The sequence below is a fragment of the Pinus tabuliformis genome, chromosome 4_2 (genome assembly GCF_031772625.1).
Source record: "Pinus tabuliformis cultivar Carrire ecotype Pingquan chromosome 4_2, CPIR1, whole genome shotgun sequence".
In the NCBI taxonomy this organism is placed as follows: Eukaryota; Viridiplantae; Streptophyta; class Pinopsida; order Pinales; family Pinaceae; genus Pinus; species Pinus tabuliformis.
In genome coordinates, this window is record NC_142304.1 from 973662365 (window position 1) to 973679878 (window position 17514).

At 36.7% G+C, this 17514-nt stretch overlaps 1 protein-coding gene across 1 annotated transcript; it reads left to right on the forward strand.

The window, feature by feature from the left end:
- Positions 1-5600: 5600 nt before the first annotated feature.
- Positions 5601-13772, forward strand: LOC149172877 (large ribosomal subunit protein uL29). The gene is made up of 4 exons (XM_089424452.1): positions 5601-5761; positions 5890-6025; positions 6210-6366; positions 13487-13772. The coding sequence occupies exons 1-4, from the start codon at positions 5758-5760 to the stop codon at positions 13559-13561; spliced, it is 372 nt and encodes a 123-aa protein (XP_089280578.1). The 5' UTR covers positions 5601-5757; the 3' UTR covers positions 13562-13772.
- Positions 13773-17514: the final 3742 nt, after the last annotated feature.

Consider the following 17514-nt stretch of genomic DNA (forward strand, 5'->3'; position numbering starts at 1 on the left):
TTGTATTTGTGTTGTTCTTTGCATGTGCAGGTGTCCATTCACGGAGATCGTAGGGATCATGACCGGCCGGAGCAAAGGAACGAGAGCAGCGACTCTTCTACGAATATTAGCGTTGGAATCCAAGTAGGCTCTCATCATCCACCTTTAATTTGCAATTAGGAACTTGCGTGATAGCATTGTTTGATTGTTGCTAGACCCGATCTGGGCTAGTAGGGATCACCTCTGTCCGCAGAGGGGATTTACCTCTCCAACAATACCATTTGCAATTACTGAGGCAGATTCGGCTCATGTCCAGTCTGACGCCGACAGGGCTAACAACTTCTTTGAGCGCATTCAACACATCTGCTAGCAAGTCCATGATATATTGGATAGAGCTAATGCTAAGTACAAGCAGTGCCATGATCAACATCAGGTGTCGCACAAGTTCCAAGTGGGCGACAAAGTTTGGCTGCATTTGCAGCTGGACCCCACCGCAAGCTTCGCTCGCTTCGATATGGCCATACACCATCACCAAGGTCGTAGGGGACAATGCCTTCATGCTTAACATTCCACGGTTCCTTGGTCTACACGCAGTGTTCAATGTAGACCGCCTTCGACCATACTTTCCACCATTGCTGGACACATTTGACGTTGCAGAACAACTCACACCAACAGAGCTAAACCTAGACTGTATGGAACATGCCACAATTGATCAGATCATGGACACATAGATCAAGAACACTCGCGAGCAGAAGATCCAACTATATCGGGTTGTCAAAGCTGGACAACTCCTTCACTAAGTCAAGTGGCTCACCAAGGACCAAGTTCAACAGAAGTTTCCCCATCTCATGGAGGTAATCAACGCAATGGGGACCATTTCTTCTTAAGTTGGGGGGGGGGGGGGTATGATCCAGGTGGATATTGGTGGCCACCTTCCTATTCCACTTGGACCAACACTGTCTCTTTCATTTTTTTCGATTTCCTTAATTGTAGCACAATTTACTATTTTTGGCAGTTTTCTGGTCGTGAACTTCCAGAGTTGTTTTGAGACCCTAAATGACGTTTTTAAGGAAAATAGAGAGACCAAAAACATCCCAAATTGGCTTACCAACTTGTGTTTTGCCTACTTCTCTTCGAGATCTTTGAAACGAGGTATTGTGATAGCCAAACGAAGATTGTATGCCAAAGTGATGACCCGGGGAAGTTGATGTACCAATTTACCCAAACGTGGCCCACAGTTTTGGCGCTTCATCTCCTAAGGTTAGGTTTTTGGATGTTCAGGGTTTTCCATTGTTTCTCAATAATAAATAGGCCTTTGAGCCTCACTGTAACACAATTTAGAGGCATGTAGCTGCCACATCTCTTCTTAAAGATAAGTTACCACCACCCGAGCTAGTTTATTTCCATTTTGTTTGTAAGCATATTTTAGTATTATGATATTAATGAAATGAAGTGTTATTTTTGTTGCATTTCTGTATTTATGGTTATATGTGTAATTTGTTTCGTTCATGTTTAAGTTCAGATCATCAGGGAGGTTAAAAAACTTCCTAGGATGAAATCCTTTGCCAAAATCAAAGGGCTTACCCAGGTGTTGTTACACAATTAAATGGTCATACTAGCATCATTTACAATAAAACCCACAAAAATTGGGTTTGCTAGGATGACTTCATACTGAAAACTGACTTTGATCTTTACAAAAAATCTCAACTTGCTTGTACACGTCTCCATTGGACTTTTGACAAAATCATGGATAACAGGACCATAAACCTTTTGGCACTTTGTGTTACAGGGTTGAGGTTTTGGACATCTAAAGTTATTTTTTTATGTTAAAATACCATTCTTTCAACCTCTTGTAATAGCTTTTGTGAATTTGTGTAGTTGCTAACACTCTCTCTTTAGAGATAACTACCACCATTCTAACCAATTTGTGTTCTATAGTATTCTGCTATTTTATTTTTAATTGTTAAATTTTTAGATTGTTCTATGTTATATCAATTACTTTAGCCCAATTCAATACTTCAATTAGTAATATTTCCAATAATAATTAGTCTTTCCATTCATCAACTGTAATTGAAGATAAAACAACAAATGCAATGACAAAGGAGGCAATCAACACCTCAACAAGAGACACCAGGTTTGGTCAAAGACGAGGGAAAAACCCCACAAGGGGGGAAATACTTTGAAATTCTTCTTCTGTTAGATTATCATAAAATGTTCATCAGAGAGTACAATGAGCCCAATACAATATCATCAACAAAACAACCCAACAATGTTCAAAAATATGATTAAGCATCAAAGTATATCAAAGACAACTTTTCTTGTCTGCGGTCAACTGTGGTCAACTTCGGTCTTCGGTGAAATTTGAGTCAAACTTCTCAGTCGCATGTAGGAAGAGATGTGCAAGCAACTAAAGCCTTCTAATGACTCCCTTGAGCCTGCAAGTCATTGACTATAACCCAAAAACCCAAAAACATATGCGAGCCTCGCACCTTGTAATTTCAGACCTTTGCGAACTTCTTTTGTCGTCCCAACCTCAGAGTTGTGCAAACCAATCAATGAAGAAGATAATAAGAAGACGCTTGGTGATGTCCAAATGAGCTTGAGGTCACTTGTATTTACAGGCTTCCAAGGGTGTCCAGTTTGCTTTAGGGCCGCCCTGTAGAAATGTGCATATGTGGCCTTTTCTTCATTAGTACACTTTCCTTTATCCAAATTTGATGATCTTTAGGTCGATTTTGGTCCGCTCAAAAAGAGGAATTCAATGAAATCATCATCTCCATCAAATGAGCTATCCAAAGTGAGATTTGACCGTAGTTGCATAATTTAACACTCCCTCTCAACTAAGGAGAATTCCACCTGTCAACATCTAATCGTCGAACATCATGTCATGTATATCCTGTCGTCATATCATGTCCCATCTTTTCTCAACTCTATTGAGATGTGTGGATAGGAATTGGGATAATGAGATTTGGTATTTGCAAAAGTAGAGTTTGTGTGAAATATTTTGATGGATAGGTCTATGAGAAAGAATAGTTCTAAATTGTGAATCATAGGTCACCATGAGGAGTCGTTGAATTGGAAAGCCTCCCTAAAGCAAACAAGAGAAGTGCAAATGTAAATTTGTTTTTGGAGGACCTGCAATAAGTGCACAACTAAATGCAATGGCTGTTACGCCAAACGAACCAAGGATACAGACAAAGAGCTTATAAGAAAATGAGGCTAATTATTATTATTTAATTTTTTTCAATGAAAAATAACCCTTTAACTATTAATAAAATCAATATGTACCAAGAAGAAGAAGTAGTGCTCCTCTTAACTAGCCTCCATAAGTAGAGCAAAATACATCACAAGCATGGGTTAGGAAAAACACCCAAGATTTAGAGTCAAAGTTAGGCTGGATTATGCCAAAATGTCCATAAATGATCAAAGTGGTCACCCTTCACAATACAAAAACCATAACATAAGAAAACAACAACATTAAACATTAAGCTAAGTTATTGCAGGGGAAGGGATGATCATGATCATCTAGAGCTTGGCCCCATCTAGTAAATTATAGGTTGACCTCCATGGCTTGCACAATATTCTATCCATCAGTAGCCTCTTAGCGTCTATGCCCCTCTAAGACTAGAACAACCAAAGTTGGGAAGGCTTGGGCTAGTGGAGAGGTTGTGTGCATACTCATGATGTTATCTGATTAGTTCTCCAAATTGATGTAGAGGTCTACTCACTAAAAACCCCATGGAAGTAGGTTGAGAAGGTGCATGGGTAGGTGTAAGGTTTGGCTAGGATGCACACAACTCATAGTACAAGGGGCCCCACGCCAATAGTTAAAAAAGTTGTTGTAGGTGTTCTATTTCCAAATGCACCTTACGTGAATGCACCTCAATTTGCAAGGATAGATCATCACAAATCAGACTCCCATCATATTAAGAGAAGCATGCCATGACAACACAATTAAATAGATCATCATTCCTCTTTTTTCACAACAAAAATAAGACTTTGGCCTTAATAAGCAATCAAGCAAAATGGAAATTTAGGGTGGAGACATTTTAAGAAGGATACCTCGTGTTAGCACAACTAAGGAAGGAGAAGTTTCTAAAAGGAACACACAACAATTTGAAAATGAAAAATATATGACCTTGCAATTTTTTGAAGGAAATTTATTACAATGCTTGTGTTGTAATTATTAGAAGGTTTTGATATCCACCCACTTGAAATAAGGTAGATTTGTATGGGTACCATGATGGTGTTGTGGATGAGGACGAATGTATGATTGATTAGAAATAGTAGGTTCTAGAGTGACAGGGATGAAATTGCAAAGCTCTTAAATGAGAAAGTTCATTATAGAACCATGACTAACAATACAAAGTAGTACTTGGTTCATTGGAAAGGCAAAGGCTTTGAAAAAGTCACTTGGATCTCATAAGAAGAGTTGTACTAAGTCATGCAACCATTACATGAACATTCTATGAATCTCATGAGCAAGAGCTCACTTCTCCTTTTATCGAGATAGCTTGATGTGGAAACATTCTACTCATTTACTGGAGAAAACCATTATGGGGCCCTTCTAAATTACTCCATTTCACATAGGAGAGGGAATTTAGAGGAACACTTTCTTCTCAGCCACTAGGTCCCCAATCAAGATCAATGTTTGAGATCTTGTAGGGTGTTTAGGAGGTAGGATGGTTGGAACTTAGGAGAAAAAGTGTTTGAGTATCGCTATTGACCTCTCCTTGAGTCATCACCTATAATCTCTTCCACAAGAATAAACCTTGAAGATGACAATTCATTAAAGAAATTAGAGGCACACTTTAATCTTCCAAAACCCTTTACATAATGTTGAGTTTGTGAAGTTAATGCCTTTTGTGTTAGTTAGTGAAGTGGTTGGAGGAAGTTCTTATTGAAGAAAATTAAAGAAAAACATAGAAAAGCATAAGGTAACCGTTCATTGTGTAGTTGGTTAGCGTGTATGTCTTAACTAATTTGAGCAATCATGAGGTTGAGAGTTCAAGCCTCTTTTTTCTAAACCCATGGGCTGTGGTCTATTGGCTATGCGTGGTGGTTAGGTCCCCACAAATCCCGAGGCCCATTCCCATGGGTAACTATCTTGACTATGTACACCAGAGCATCTCCAAGCGCAATATTTCCAAGCTGGTCAAAATATCTTCCAAGAAGAAAAACCAATCTTCCAACATTGAAAAAAACCATTCATTTTGAACACACCAAATAGAAAAAAATACATATACAAGAGAGGAGAATAAAACAATCCCGAAAAGAACCTTCTAATAACAACAAAGAAAAAGAGAAATTAAAGATAACCACTTCTGAATAATCTTCACCGAGTGCAAGCTTAACAAAAAATGAAATATATTACTAAACCATAGTTCAACTGTATTGTTTATTATTACTTTCATAATAGGTAATTTGTTTTTCTAAATTTTCCAAATGTCATTTTGGTCAACTTAGAATCCAAAGGTCTATAAGCCTTTTCATTTTGGTTAACTTAGAATCCAAAAGTCTATAAGCCGCCTTTGATGTTGTTTTCATTAGATAGTTACTAAGTAAAATTCTTATCCCAAGGTAAAATACTACTTTGCCATATGGCAAATGGTCCAAGGAGACAAAGAGACATGCAATCGCTCGTCCAAACCCTAGGTACAATAAACCCTAGCTCGTCATTTTCTTTCTTTATTATCTGTTGTTTTAGGGTTTGAGCTGAGGAGCGGAGAGGAGAGGAGCCGAGGCGCAGAGCGGACTTGCGAAAAGATTTGAATCGAAATGGGTAAGAAATTAACCCCTGATCTTCATCGAATTGGCAGTCTGAAGTTCGTTTTAGGAATTGATTCCATTTGAGTTTCTCTGAGGGTGTTTTCCCGTGCTAATACGTCTTTTAATATATGTTCTGGACAGCCAGGATTAAGGTTCATGAGCTCCGCAACAAGAGCAAATCAGAGCTGTTAAGCCAGCTCAAGGAGCTCAAGGCTGAGCTTGCCTTGCTCAGAGTTGCAAAGGTCACTGGAGGAGCGCCCAACAAACTCTCTAAAATGTGTGATTTAGTCTCCGGCGCCCCCCTTGGCATTAGTGCATCTGTTTGTGTATTTTTCAATTATATTGCATTCTTTTATTTCGTTCGCAAATCTTCCATGTTTATTTCTTTGTTATTCAAGTCTTTTGCACATATGTGAGAGGCCTTTTTAAAAAAGTAACGTGGCCTAGCTTCGTTTTTGCAGCAAGGTCGTGAGGCTATCAATAGCTCAGGTTCTGACTGTGATTTCTCAGAGCCAGCGATCCGCATTAAGAGAAGCATACAAGAAAAAGAAGTACCTGCCTCTTGATTTGCGTCCCAAGAAGACTCGTGCTATCAGGCGACGCCTTACCAAGCATCAGGTATGCTTGCTTTACTGTAAACTCGATGAAATATTCAAAATGTTAAGCACGACGGTTTCCCTATATATACGCTGTACGCGTATTTGTATTAACAAAGGGAACTATTCATGTAGACTCTCTTTTGCACTCTCATTTTGTCTGGTCATACACTAAGCTATATTAACCGATATTTAGGGTTTCCTCCTGTTTAAATGATTGTTTTAGATTTGGAGTCTCAATTTTTATGTGAATGCCCGGGAGACACTTGGTGGTTCTTAAGAAAATCTGTGTTTATGCCTTAATTTGTGAAGGAGACGAAAATGAACTGAGGCGGCGGGTCCTTCCAGCCCTGCAATTTTTAATGCAGATAAGGGATCAAGGCTTTTAAAGTCTTGGGGAGGGTAAACGCTGGGATGCAAATATTTTATTTCAGATCATTGAGAAAACATAAACTGATATGTTATAGTTATTGCGCATGATTTTAACTTTTGCAATATGGTTCTCTAATATTTAGTTAAGTTTGCCAGAAAGAACAAAGCATATTATTAAAAACGAAGGGCGAAAAAAAGGTTGCCACCATGAGCCTTAGTCTGGAAAAATGAAAAGCCACTGCTCTCGTTATCTTTAAGTCATTAAACCGCGCTATAAAACACCTGTATTGGAAACCCGAAATAACATTTGGGGGGTTGAAATGGATTGGGTATGGCTTGGGAATGCCACTAGAACGTTTTTGCGACGGCATCTGGATTTTGAAAATGCCATACCAGCGTTTAGAAGTCTCGTGTTTTTGCCCAAACTGTGAAATGTTCCGAAGTCTGAAATTATTCTAGCCTATTTATGAGAGATTCTTCAGCGTAAATCACATAGAATATCATAGCGTAAATCACATAGAATATCATTTGTCCTGAAGATACCACACTAGCTGGTTCGAAACGCGTCGACAAATGATATTCTATGTGATTTACGCTGAAGAATCTCTCGTAAATTGATATGGATCACAGAAGCCTCAATTCGACAATTATTCTAGCCTGTAAGCCTGTGTTTATGATGCAAAAAGCAAAATAGAAAACATAAAAGAACCTTAAAGCAATCTCATAAACATCCCAGATGGTATTCAACTTGTATAAATGAACTTATCTTCAGCTTAAATTTTAACATCAAAGTCAAAGTTTTAAGAGGTTTGGTGGTGGATTTCATCCCCACTACCTCTCACACCTGGAAAGTAAATTTTGGGGTATTTTTTCAGCATGTCAGCAGACTTAACAGCTTTTTCAGCATTTTAGCATTCCCAGGGTTTCTGCAGACAGACATCAGAGCCCAAATCCTTGTCCTCTTTGAAAGAATCTGGGGTGATGGGGCATGTCCTAGACTGAATGCTCTTATATGATCTATGAGTAGGATGTTTATGATTGAAATCTGAGCCACAGCTGACATACCAGATTTGTTCACCATTATTCTCAGTGGCATGCCAGCCACCCTTGACAGGAAATGATGGTATTCAACTTTTATAAGTGAACTTATCTTCAGCTTAAATTTTAACATTAAAGTCAAAGTTTTAAGAGGTTTGGTGGTGGATTTCATCCCCACTACCTCTCACACCTGGAAAGTAAATTTTGGGGTATTTTTTCAGCATGTCAGCAGACTTAACAGCTTTTTCAGCATTTTAGCATTCCCAGGGTTTCTGCAGACAGACATCAGAGCCCAAATCCTTGTCCTCTTTAAAAGAATCTGGGGTGATGGGGCATGTCCTAGACTGAATGCTCTTATATGATCTATGAGTAGGATGTTTATGCTTGAAATCTGAGCCACAGCTGACATACCAGATTTGTTCACCATTATTCTCAGTGGCATGCCAGCCACCCTTGACAGGAAATGATGGTATTCAACTTTTATAAGTGAACTTATCTTCAGCTTAAATTTTAACATTAAAGTCAAAAGTTTTAAGAATTTTGGTGGTGGATTTTGTCACCACTAGCCCTCACACCTGGAAAGTAAATTTTTGGGGTATTTTTTCAGCATGTCAGCGTACGTAACAGTTTTTTCAGCATTTTAGCATTCCCAGGGTTTCTGCAGACAGAACATCAAAGCCCAAATCCTTCGCCTCTTTGAAGGAATCTGGGGCGATGGGGCATGCGACATGTCCTAGACTGAATGCTCTTATATGTTCTATGAGTGGGGATGTTTATGCTTGAAATCTGAGCCATAGCTGCAATACCAGAGCTGTTCACCATTATTCTCAGTGGCATGCCAGACACCCCTGACAGGAAAGGTTTTGTCACACTTGCAAGACATGAAATGCTTGATTTGGTGCATTTGTTTGTAATGTATGTATAGTGTGGAAGTCCTTTAATGGTTTGGCCATGGGATTTCCATTGTTATTCCTTCATCCTTGTACAGTAGTGGCCTGAAGCGTCAGCAATATAGCTGTAGGTTGTGTTCCTCACAATGATTCTGCCCATTTCCTGCTTTTTGTGATTCATTTCTCCACATATGCATCTTCACACAACTACAACTCAATCCATATCGAACTTGGCACCTCAAATCCTTGCAAGCTGAGGGATTTCTACGTTTTCTGTTTTTCATTGCAATCAATTGAATGCATCTGCATACACTATTGCAACTCAATCTATATCAAAAGTAGCACTTAAAATCCAGATCCTATTTGGCCAAAAAATTCTTTGTGGAAGATAACATGTGAGTGTCTGTTTGTTAAACAATAATTAGAAAATCCTACTATAAAATCTCTTAATTGCATCGAGAGGCGCTCTCTAGCCCAGTATAGCCCAGTAAGGAATATACATAATGGTATGTTATGTTTTGTAAACATTTTGACTTTGTCAAATTACATAAAAATAAAAAACAAAATAAAATTAAAATATTTGAATAAAATAAAAAAATAAAATTAATAAAATTAATAATTAATAGTAATTAAACCAGCCTAGATCCATCTTAACTCTGAATCTATCAAAGGTCGAGAAGGATTAAATCTTTTGAGGCGCAAACCTTTCCTCAAGTTTTGCACTAAAAAAAGAGGTTGAGAGATTTGACCCATCTTGGCGCTTGATAGATCTAGAGTTAAGATGGATCTTGGCTGGTTAACCAACTGTTATGTTATGAGAAATTAACATGAATAGATAATAGAGACTCACCATTAACCCATTTTTCTAAAATATAAATGCTAAAAGTATTGTGAGAATGAGGCATGTTAAAATTTGATGCATGTAAATTGCTCAGGATAATGTTTATTTGGAGTACAACAATATGTTAAGAAAACAATACAACCCTGAATTATGCTTTTCATGAATAGTTCATTTTTTTCAACATTCAAGTTATGAATTTGTGGGGCTGTGGTTAGATGGAATGCCGTCATTACACAAACTTACAGAGATCTCAAGTTGAAACCCCAACAGATTCAATCCTTGCGTGTAACTTGATGTCTCATTGTCAACAAAGATGACTATGACATATCCTATCAATCAAATTGATTTGAATAAATGTTATAGAATAGATTATCGTTTTAAGAAGATACTCAAATTTGGTGAAGTATGCATTGCAAAAGGGTTCACCTCTGACCTGTACTATGCTCTCATTGTTTTCTTTGCTGGAATCAGTACCTCTTCAAGCTCTGTTCAGACTTCTCAGACAAGCTGTTAGGAGATCCTAGATGCAGTGATGCAATTGCATCCTCTGGATATGACCTAAAATTCTTCCTCTCCCTTCGTTCCCCTTTTGGCGGCTGTAAATCAGAAGTGGTATTTTTTCTCTGAGGAGCGTGACTTTCAGTATTCTTTAGGTCGATGCTGCATCTGCTGGAAGAAAAATATGATTCTGATCATTAATACTAACACCAATACCATTTGTACCATGACAAGACACTTGATGGCAGGCAAATGAAACTATGCCAACAATTGCTATTGGCAGATGTGTCGGATCTGTTAGGGTCTAGAGGTTGAATCTTTTGACTTTGTAGTCATTTTGTTGGCTAGCTTGAAACTCTACCCCCTCCCTAGATACCTCTTCTCATTTCAACCATGAAAAATGATATCTTGCTGTAGATCCTGCAGGGTCTCTGGAGGATGTAAGTAAAAATATTCTATTTTATTCTGTAGCCAATTGATTGAACTGCAGGCACATCATTCACCAAGACTGATGTAAACAGGTCCAAAGCTAAAATATGTGGAAAGGACAAGAGGAATCTATGAGCTATGGAGAAATTAAGATTGATGGATAACAGACATACAGATATACAATGTTATGAACAGTGCAGACAAAGATTTGGGCTCCGCAACAACAACGTGATGATTCATATATTCTGTGATTCAATTTGAGGGTAGTACACCAAATGAAATAAGATCAGTAAGTCTGCTATATGGTTTGATTGTGTTGAACAAAAAGAAGATGAAAATGATCGAAGGGTAAAGTAGAATTTGTAGGATAGAGATCATTCACACAGATCATTTATTGAAATCTTTATTTTGGGTTTCCTCGTCATTTTCATATTATAATTTTAAAATAATTTCTCTCCTCATAATCTGTGGGTATGTTTCAACATACGTAACAGCATTTTCAGCATTTCAGTATCCATGATTTCTGCAAACGAAACCATGTAATAGTTTACCATGCCCCCTCCTATAATAGTTTATCATACGCTGTTATACCTGATGAGCCATGTTGGATGCAAATAATCTCAATTTTTATTGTAGTAAGATGCTATTTGGGCTCTAGAGGCCATTTAGAGCCTTAAACCTTTGTTTCTTTGTATTTTCAAGTTTTAAATTCGGTAATGAACAATGATTATAAGTTGTAAAAGTATTATAAAAGTGAACATTGAATATGATCTGTAGAATGGTATTTTCAGATTTGAAATTCATGAATGTTATTCTGAATTTGTTATGTCTTTTGTGTGTGTGTGTCATTTCCCTGTTGTATCTGCTGGCATTTTCTGAAAATTTGCTACAGCTGTTTCCATATCTCCATGCTTCTGTATCGATTTCCATGCATCTTAACATTAGAAGAAAATGGTCTTTGGTAATCAATTAACTATTACATATCATAAGTTTCGCAAAGCTTGAAATTAAAAGTGGGGCAAAGCAAATGGGTGATTGTCCTTAAAGATGCAATAATTTGGACAGTAACCAAGGACCATCCAGTTCATTTTATTTTTGTTATTTACTTAAAAACCTTATTGAGTTGACAATATGTTTTCCACCACTTTCCTCCTTAGAATTTTAATCATGAGAGAATCTATTCGGGTGTTGGATGCTCGTTATAGAATATTCATTGATGGATTTACTGGAAGTTTTGAATATTGCTTGAATTTGTTCTTTCCCTATGCTTGTATTTCATTGGTGGCTCTTTTTGTGTCCTATTTTATTTCTCTCCAAAGATTGGCTCATCTCCATGCTGTGTTAATAATAGTCTTGTTACTATACCATTTTGTTATTGCTTAATCATCTTATTTTATGGTGTATAATTGAGTTTTTTTTTCACTTTCTGCTCAAGGTGGGCATAATATGTTTTTAGCTGATGTTCTTGATTTCAATGCAGGTTTCTGTTTTGTTTGCACTCATGGCCGTAGCAGCTGCCCTTCTGTTCTTATTTTTATTTTTAGGCTTCTTTCGTTTCTCTCCTTTTTTTGGGGTAAAATAATGCATATTAATCCCTGGTTTCTTTGTCTCCCTTTGTCTTCTTATTGTTTGACCTACCATTAACATAATTCCAGTTCTATGTATTTCCTAGTGGTATGCAAATTATCAGACGGGGATGGCTTTCTCCATAAGAAAGCTAACATCATCCTTTACATGGAATACTGGCTCAGTGTCTGAAGCTTACATATTCTACCTCCAGTTGCTTCTCTGTCACGGTTCTACCTTTCAGCCATACGCTGCCTTGAACATCTGTAGGTAAATACTATATTGAGCATATATGTTGTAGTTTGACAGTTGTCGACTATGAGGACTCATTTCTGAGGAAAATTAGTTTATGTGAGCCACTGATTAGACATGTTAAGCACCTGGACCTCGTAGCAATTGGCTCCTCAGCGTAGCCTTTGGTGATAATCTCCCTTTTCAGTGCGATTGTCTTGCTGCTGTTCCTTTCAGCCATGCCCTGCCCTGAACATTTGTAGGGAAATACTATATTGAGCATATATATTGTAGTTTGACATTCTTCGGCTATGATGAAGACTCATTTCTGAGGAAATTTAGTTTATATGTGAGTCACTGATTTGACATGTTAAGCACCTGGATCTCGTAGCAATTGGACCCTCAACATAGCCTTTGGTGATAACCTCTATTTTCAGTGTGATTGTTTTGCTTCTCTAGCTTTAAACTAAACATGTGAATTTGGTAAATATATAAACAATTGTGCTAATTTGCTAATGTATGGTGCAGTGCTGATTTGCTAATGTATGTAGAACAAATTATGATAACACTAGTTTGTGTGAAAAAAAACAATTTGCTAATAATGGTGGATTGCTGAGAACTATATTGTCAAATTTCCGTTGAAGAGTTGGAATACCCAATGCTTTGTGATTGTAAAATGTCAGTTATGATATTATTTCCATTTGCAGACCGTATTCACATCGTCGTCCACCACCATTATCTCGAAGAGAGTAACTTCAATCAGATCCACTATTATTTGTAATTTCAAGAGAATAACATCAACCTGAAATCCTAAATTTTTTTGCAAGTTAGAGTTATGTCAAATAAGAACAGGATTTGGGGTTTATTTGTTAATATCTTTTTGAAGGTTATTCAACCTTGACAATTCGTGGTTATTTAATCATCTTTTATACGATGAACCTCAATTATATTTGTGGGTTCTTTCATTAGAGTTATCTTTTATCTTTTGGTGTTGGGGCTTCTAGTTGAATTTTTAGTGAGAATTATTTGCTGTGTCCCTGGTTAGGACTATTTAATATTTTAGTTGGCATCTGATTTTAGGGATTTGTTTTCGTTTGGTCAAGATACCGTACTAATGTGCCATGTGTTTGGGGCTTCTAGTTGAATTTTTAGTGAGAATTATTTGCTGTGTCCCTGGTTAGGACTATTTAATATTTTAGTTGGCATCTGATTTTAGGGATTTGTTTTCGTTTGGTCAAGATACCGTACTAATGTGCTGTGTTTTATTTTTGTTTCAGGCATCATTGAAGACTGAGAGACAGAAAAAGAAAGAGATGTATTTTCCAATGAGAAAGTATGCAGTCAAGGTGTAAAGCATAGGATTTGAGCTTTCATGCAATTTTTTTGTTACTCGCGGGATGATGTTGCCTATTATATTTCCGTCCAAGTTTTTGGCAAATTCCGATTTGCATCAGAATTCAAGTTATGATAGGTGTTCTTTCGCTTTTGAGCAGTTGATATTGTTTATCTTTTATTTCTCTTGAATTGCAAACATATTCTTAATGCAATGAGTGGATTATTATATTGTGGTATTTCCATGTTGAACTCACATATGAAATGAGCGTAATTTGAGTGGTAGCACTAGGATATTTTCACTGTCAATAGCTTTTCATCAACATAGTTAATTTGACTCCGCAAATGATCTTGCGAGGCTAAACAGTAAAAGCATGACTTCGACACAGCGAAAACATGAAATATTTGTGACAAAAACTGGCTAAGCAAAAATAACTAATTTAGTTGGCAAATGAAAACATTGTCAAAAGCTTGGCCAAATAAAATAAACAAAAAAACTGAATTTTGTAAAATGTGTTTGTTCTATAACATTTGTAAAAAGTGGATACTTTTTTCATGATTTCCAGAGTCTTTACTGAGGGTTTGTGTGTTAGTGAGTCAGTTATAAGTGCACTTGAGTCTGAGCATTATTTGAATAGTTATAAGTGCACTCAAGTCGAAGGTAATTGTGTTCTTGTGGTTCTGATATGATTTTGGTAGCCATTTTTTTGGCAATTTCTCGTAATTCTTTCTAATACAAGGTTTGTTCTTTGTTTGATGATTCCGGATTGTTCTGTGTTTGACGATTGTATATAACGGCTGCTTTTATGTCTATTGTTCATGACTATTTTAGCCTTTTATTTTCTGTTTACACGAGTGTTTGTTACCATGATTTATATATAATGTACAGGGAATGTACGACTGCGGCAGAGGATTCAGAATGAGAAAATAATGAGAAAAGAATGCTTCAAAAATTTTATGCAGCCTGCATTGCATCAATACTTTTTTTTTGACCTTTGGTAGGATTTGATTGCTTCAAAATTTTTGTTGAGCCTGCATTGCATCTTTCCTTGTACCAATCTAATAAATCTAATAGTTCTCGGATATGTGTGTTACTGTTTTTGCAATATTAATCATGAATGCAAGACATGATAAACTGAATGAGGAAGAACACGCCACAAAAATTGCATAAATTGAATGACGAGGAACATGGTTCAAAATTTGCATAAATTGAATAGTTTATATGGGGAATGCAAGTCGCATGATAATTTGAATAAATGAGCAAGCTTAAAAGTTTCATACATGTAGACAACCATTGCACTTCATACATGTAGGCAGCCATTGCATTCAGTTTTTGTGTCAATCTTTTTTAATATTGGTTACAAATTTGAAATAGATGCCACACCATAAAGGCACTACTATATAGAGTGATAGATACAAATAATAGATATACAAATAAACGAAAAATATATGGATTTTTGTTGATCCATGCGTTATTTCTTTAAATCAATTAAATGTTTGAGTGGTTTAATCAAATGTCTATAACAAGTATGAATCCCAACTTTTAATTTACTTAATGAGTTTATGACAAGTATGAATCCCAACTTCTAATTTACTTAATGAGTTTATGACAAGTATGAAGCTGTACTTTTAATTTACAAAGCTTTTAAATTCAATAAAGCAATGTGAGATGCAATTTACAAAGCTTTTAAATTCAATAAAGCAATGTGAGATGCAAGAGTATTTCTCTATAGGAACATTCCAATTTAAACGTACACAATTAATCATTAATCATTGAAATCACTAGTTTTATATCATTGTCATAAGTTTAGGTCATGATGCCTTGTTGAATTTTATGCCATCAAGCTAAATGTTTTTCAAGAATCTTATGGCACTTTATTTTGTGCCTTGTCGAATTTTAATTTTAACAACTTATCTTTGCTTTCTTGGTGTATTTTAACAACTTATCTTTGCTTTCTTGGTGTATTTTAACAACTTATCTTTGCTAAATTTTAATTTTAACAATTTTAATTTTAACAACTATTTATCTTTGCTGTTCTTGGTTTTTAAACATAGCAACCACACTTTTTACATATTATGGGAAAAATTAGATATAATTATGGAGTTGTTTTTAGTGAGACTTTTTGGACTTTCCGGTGCTATAATCCGGTGGAAAAATTAGAGGTGAACTAGTTTTTTTATTGTATATATGGATTCACTTTTTACATATTATGGGAAAAATTAAATATAATTGTGGAGTTGTTTTTAGTGCGACTTTTTGGATTTTCCGGTGTTAAAATCCGGTGGAAAAATTTGAGGCGAAATCTTGTTTTGTGTTATTTAAACTAGTTTTTTTTACTGTATATATGGATTCAACGCCTTGGAAAACCCTAGGGCACTTCGATTGCACAGGATTACCCATCAAGCTTGTGATTTCAATAAATTCTTGCGGGATTTTAGAGAAATTATACCAGAAAAAACTACTGTAAAAACTTCCAAAAAGTCACACTAAAGACAACTCCTATACTTATCATATGTAATTGTTAAAGACGACCATGGTGAAAATAAGAATATGAATGATCAACATTGAATTGCATTATTATTCGCGATGATATACATTTTATAATACAATGGAGTGTGTTGGATTCCATATTCCAAGGTTTTTTGGATTCACTTTTAGTGTTTACCTCCACACCATAATCATTAGAGGATTAGATGTCTAATATTCAACCTTTTAATCTGAAGGGGTATGTATGAGTCCAAGAAGAGAGTTATAATACAAATTGTGCAATTTTTTTTTGCATGGGCAGTGCTAGGCTGAATGTGTTCTCTAAAATGTTGGCATAAGGTGGTGGTTTAAGGATGACCACCAACACTGGAATGCTTAGTGCAGTTTATAACACTGTTCCAAATCTGACAAAACGCCGAAGTCTTCTGTTAGAGGAAGTGCTTCTAACGCTTTGAAGAGTTCACTTTCAACTTGGAAGAGGGAGGTCTACAACCTGCATAAAAAGGGATAATCTCAACTTGAAAATGGAGGTCTCAACTTGGATTTGATACTTGGCTTGAAGTCTGTCTGGGTGGGATTCCACACAACCTTTGCCTCGATATCGTTCCCTCTCGATCATGCTAAGCCAAGAATGACCCCATAACTTTGGGAGAAGGGGTGCTCTCGCTCCTATCTTTGGGTTGGGAAAGCGCTTCCCCCTTGTATGGTGGGGTAGGGGAGAGGGGGTGGCCGTGGGGAGGGTAATGGGGCCAAGTGCACCCTATATGGGGTGGGGTGGGGTTAGGTGGTGAGGTTAGGGAGCAAGGCCACAATCAATGCACTCTTTAGATATAAATAAAAAAATTCAGCCCCCAAAAAGTTAGCCCAAAAAAGTCAGCCCCCAAAAGTTCTTAATTCTTGTAGCCCCCAATAAAGACGGCTCTAGATACTAACCCTATCGGGCCTTGTAACTCTTCCAAAATTGACAAGAAGCTAAAGTTTTATGCTAGAGGAAGTGTCCCTAATTCTTTGAAAGGAAATATCAATCCCGTATAGATGGTTTAAGGTTGACCACCAATCGAAGGCATGTTCAGGGGCATTTTTGTTTTTGACTACAACTCTGAATTTGGTATGGTAGATTGTGGCTTAGGCTTGCTTGATGTGGGCTTTCAAGCTTGTAGATGACCATCACTTCCTCCTTGTTAGATACAAGGTAAGATGATGGAGAAAACTTAATCGCAAGAATTTACAATACTTTAAAGGAAATTTTGACATATGATTGAAATATCTTTTTGGCTTTTGAACCTCATTGCCAAAAACAATCCATCTAAGATGAATCTTTGTTCTTGCACGAGATTTGTTTTTGAAGCATTTGTTTGAAGAATGAGTGGTTTTATGACAATGCTTACACGAATGAAGATCAAAACAATGATTTTCCATATGGCCAACTCGGTCACAATGTTGGCATTTAACAATCTATTGTGGTTGTGAATGTGGAGGAGCATA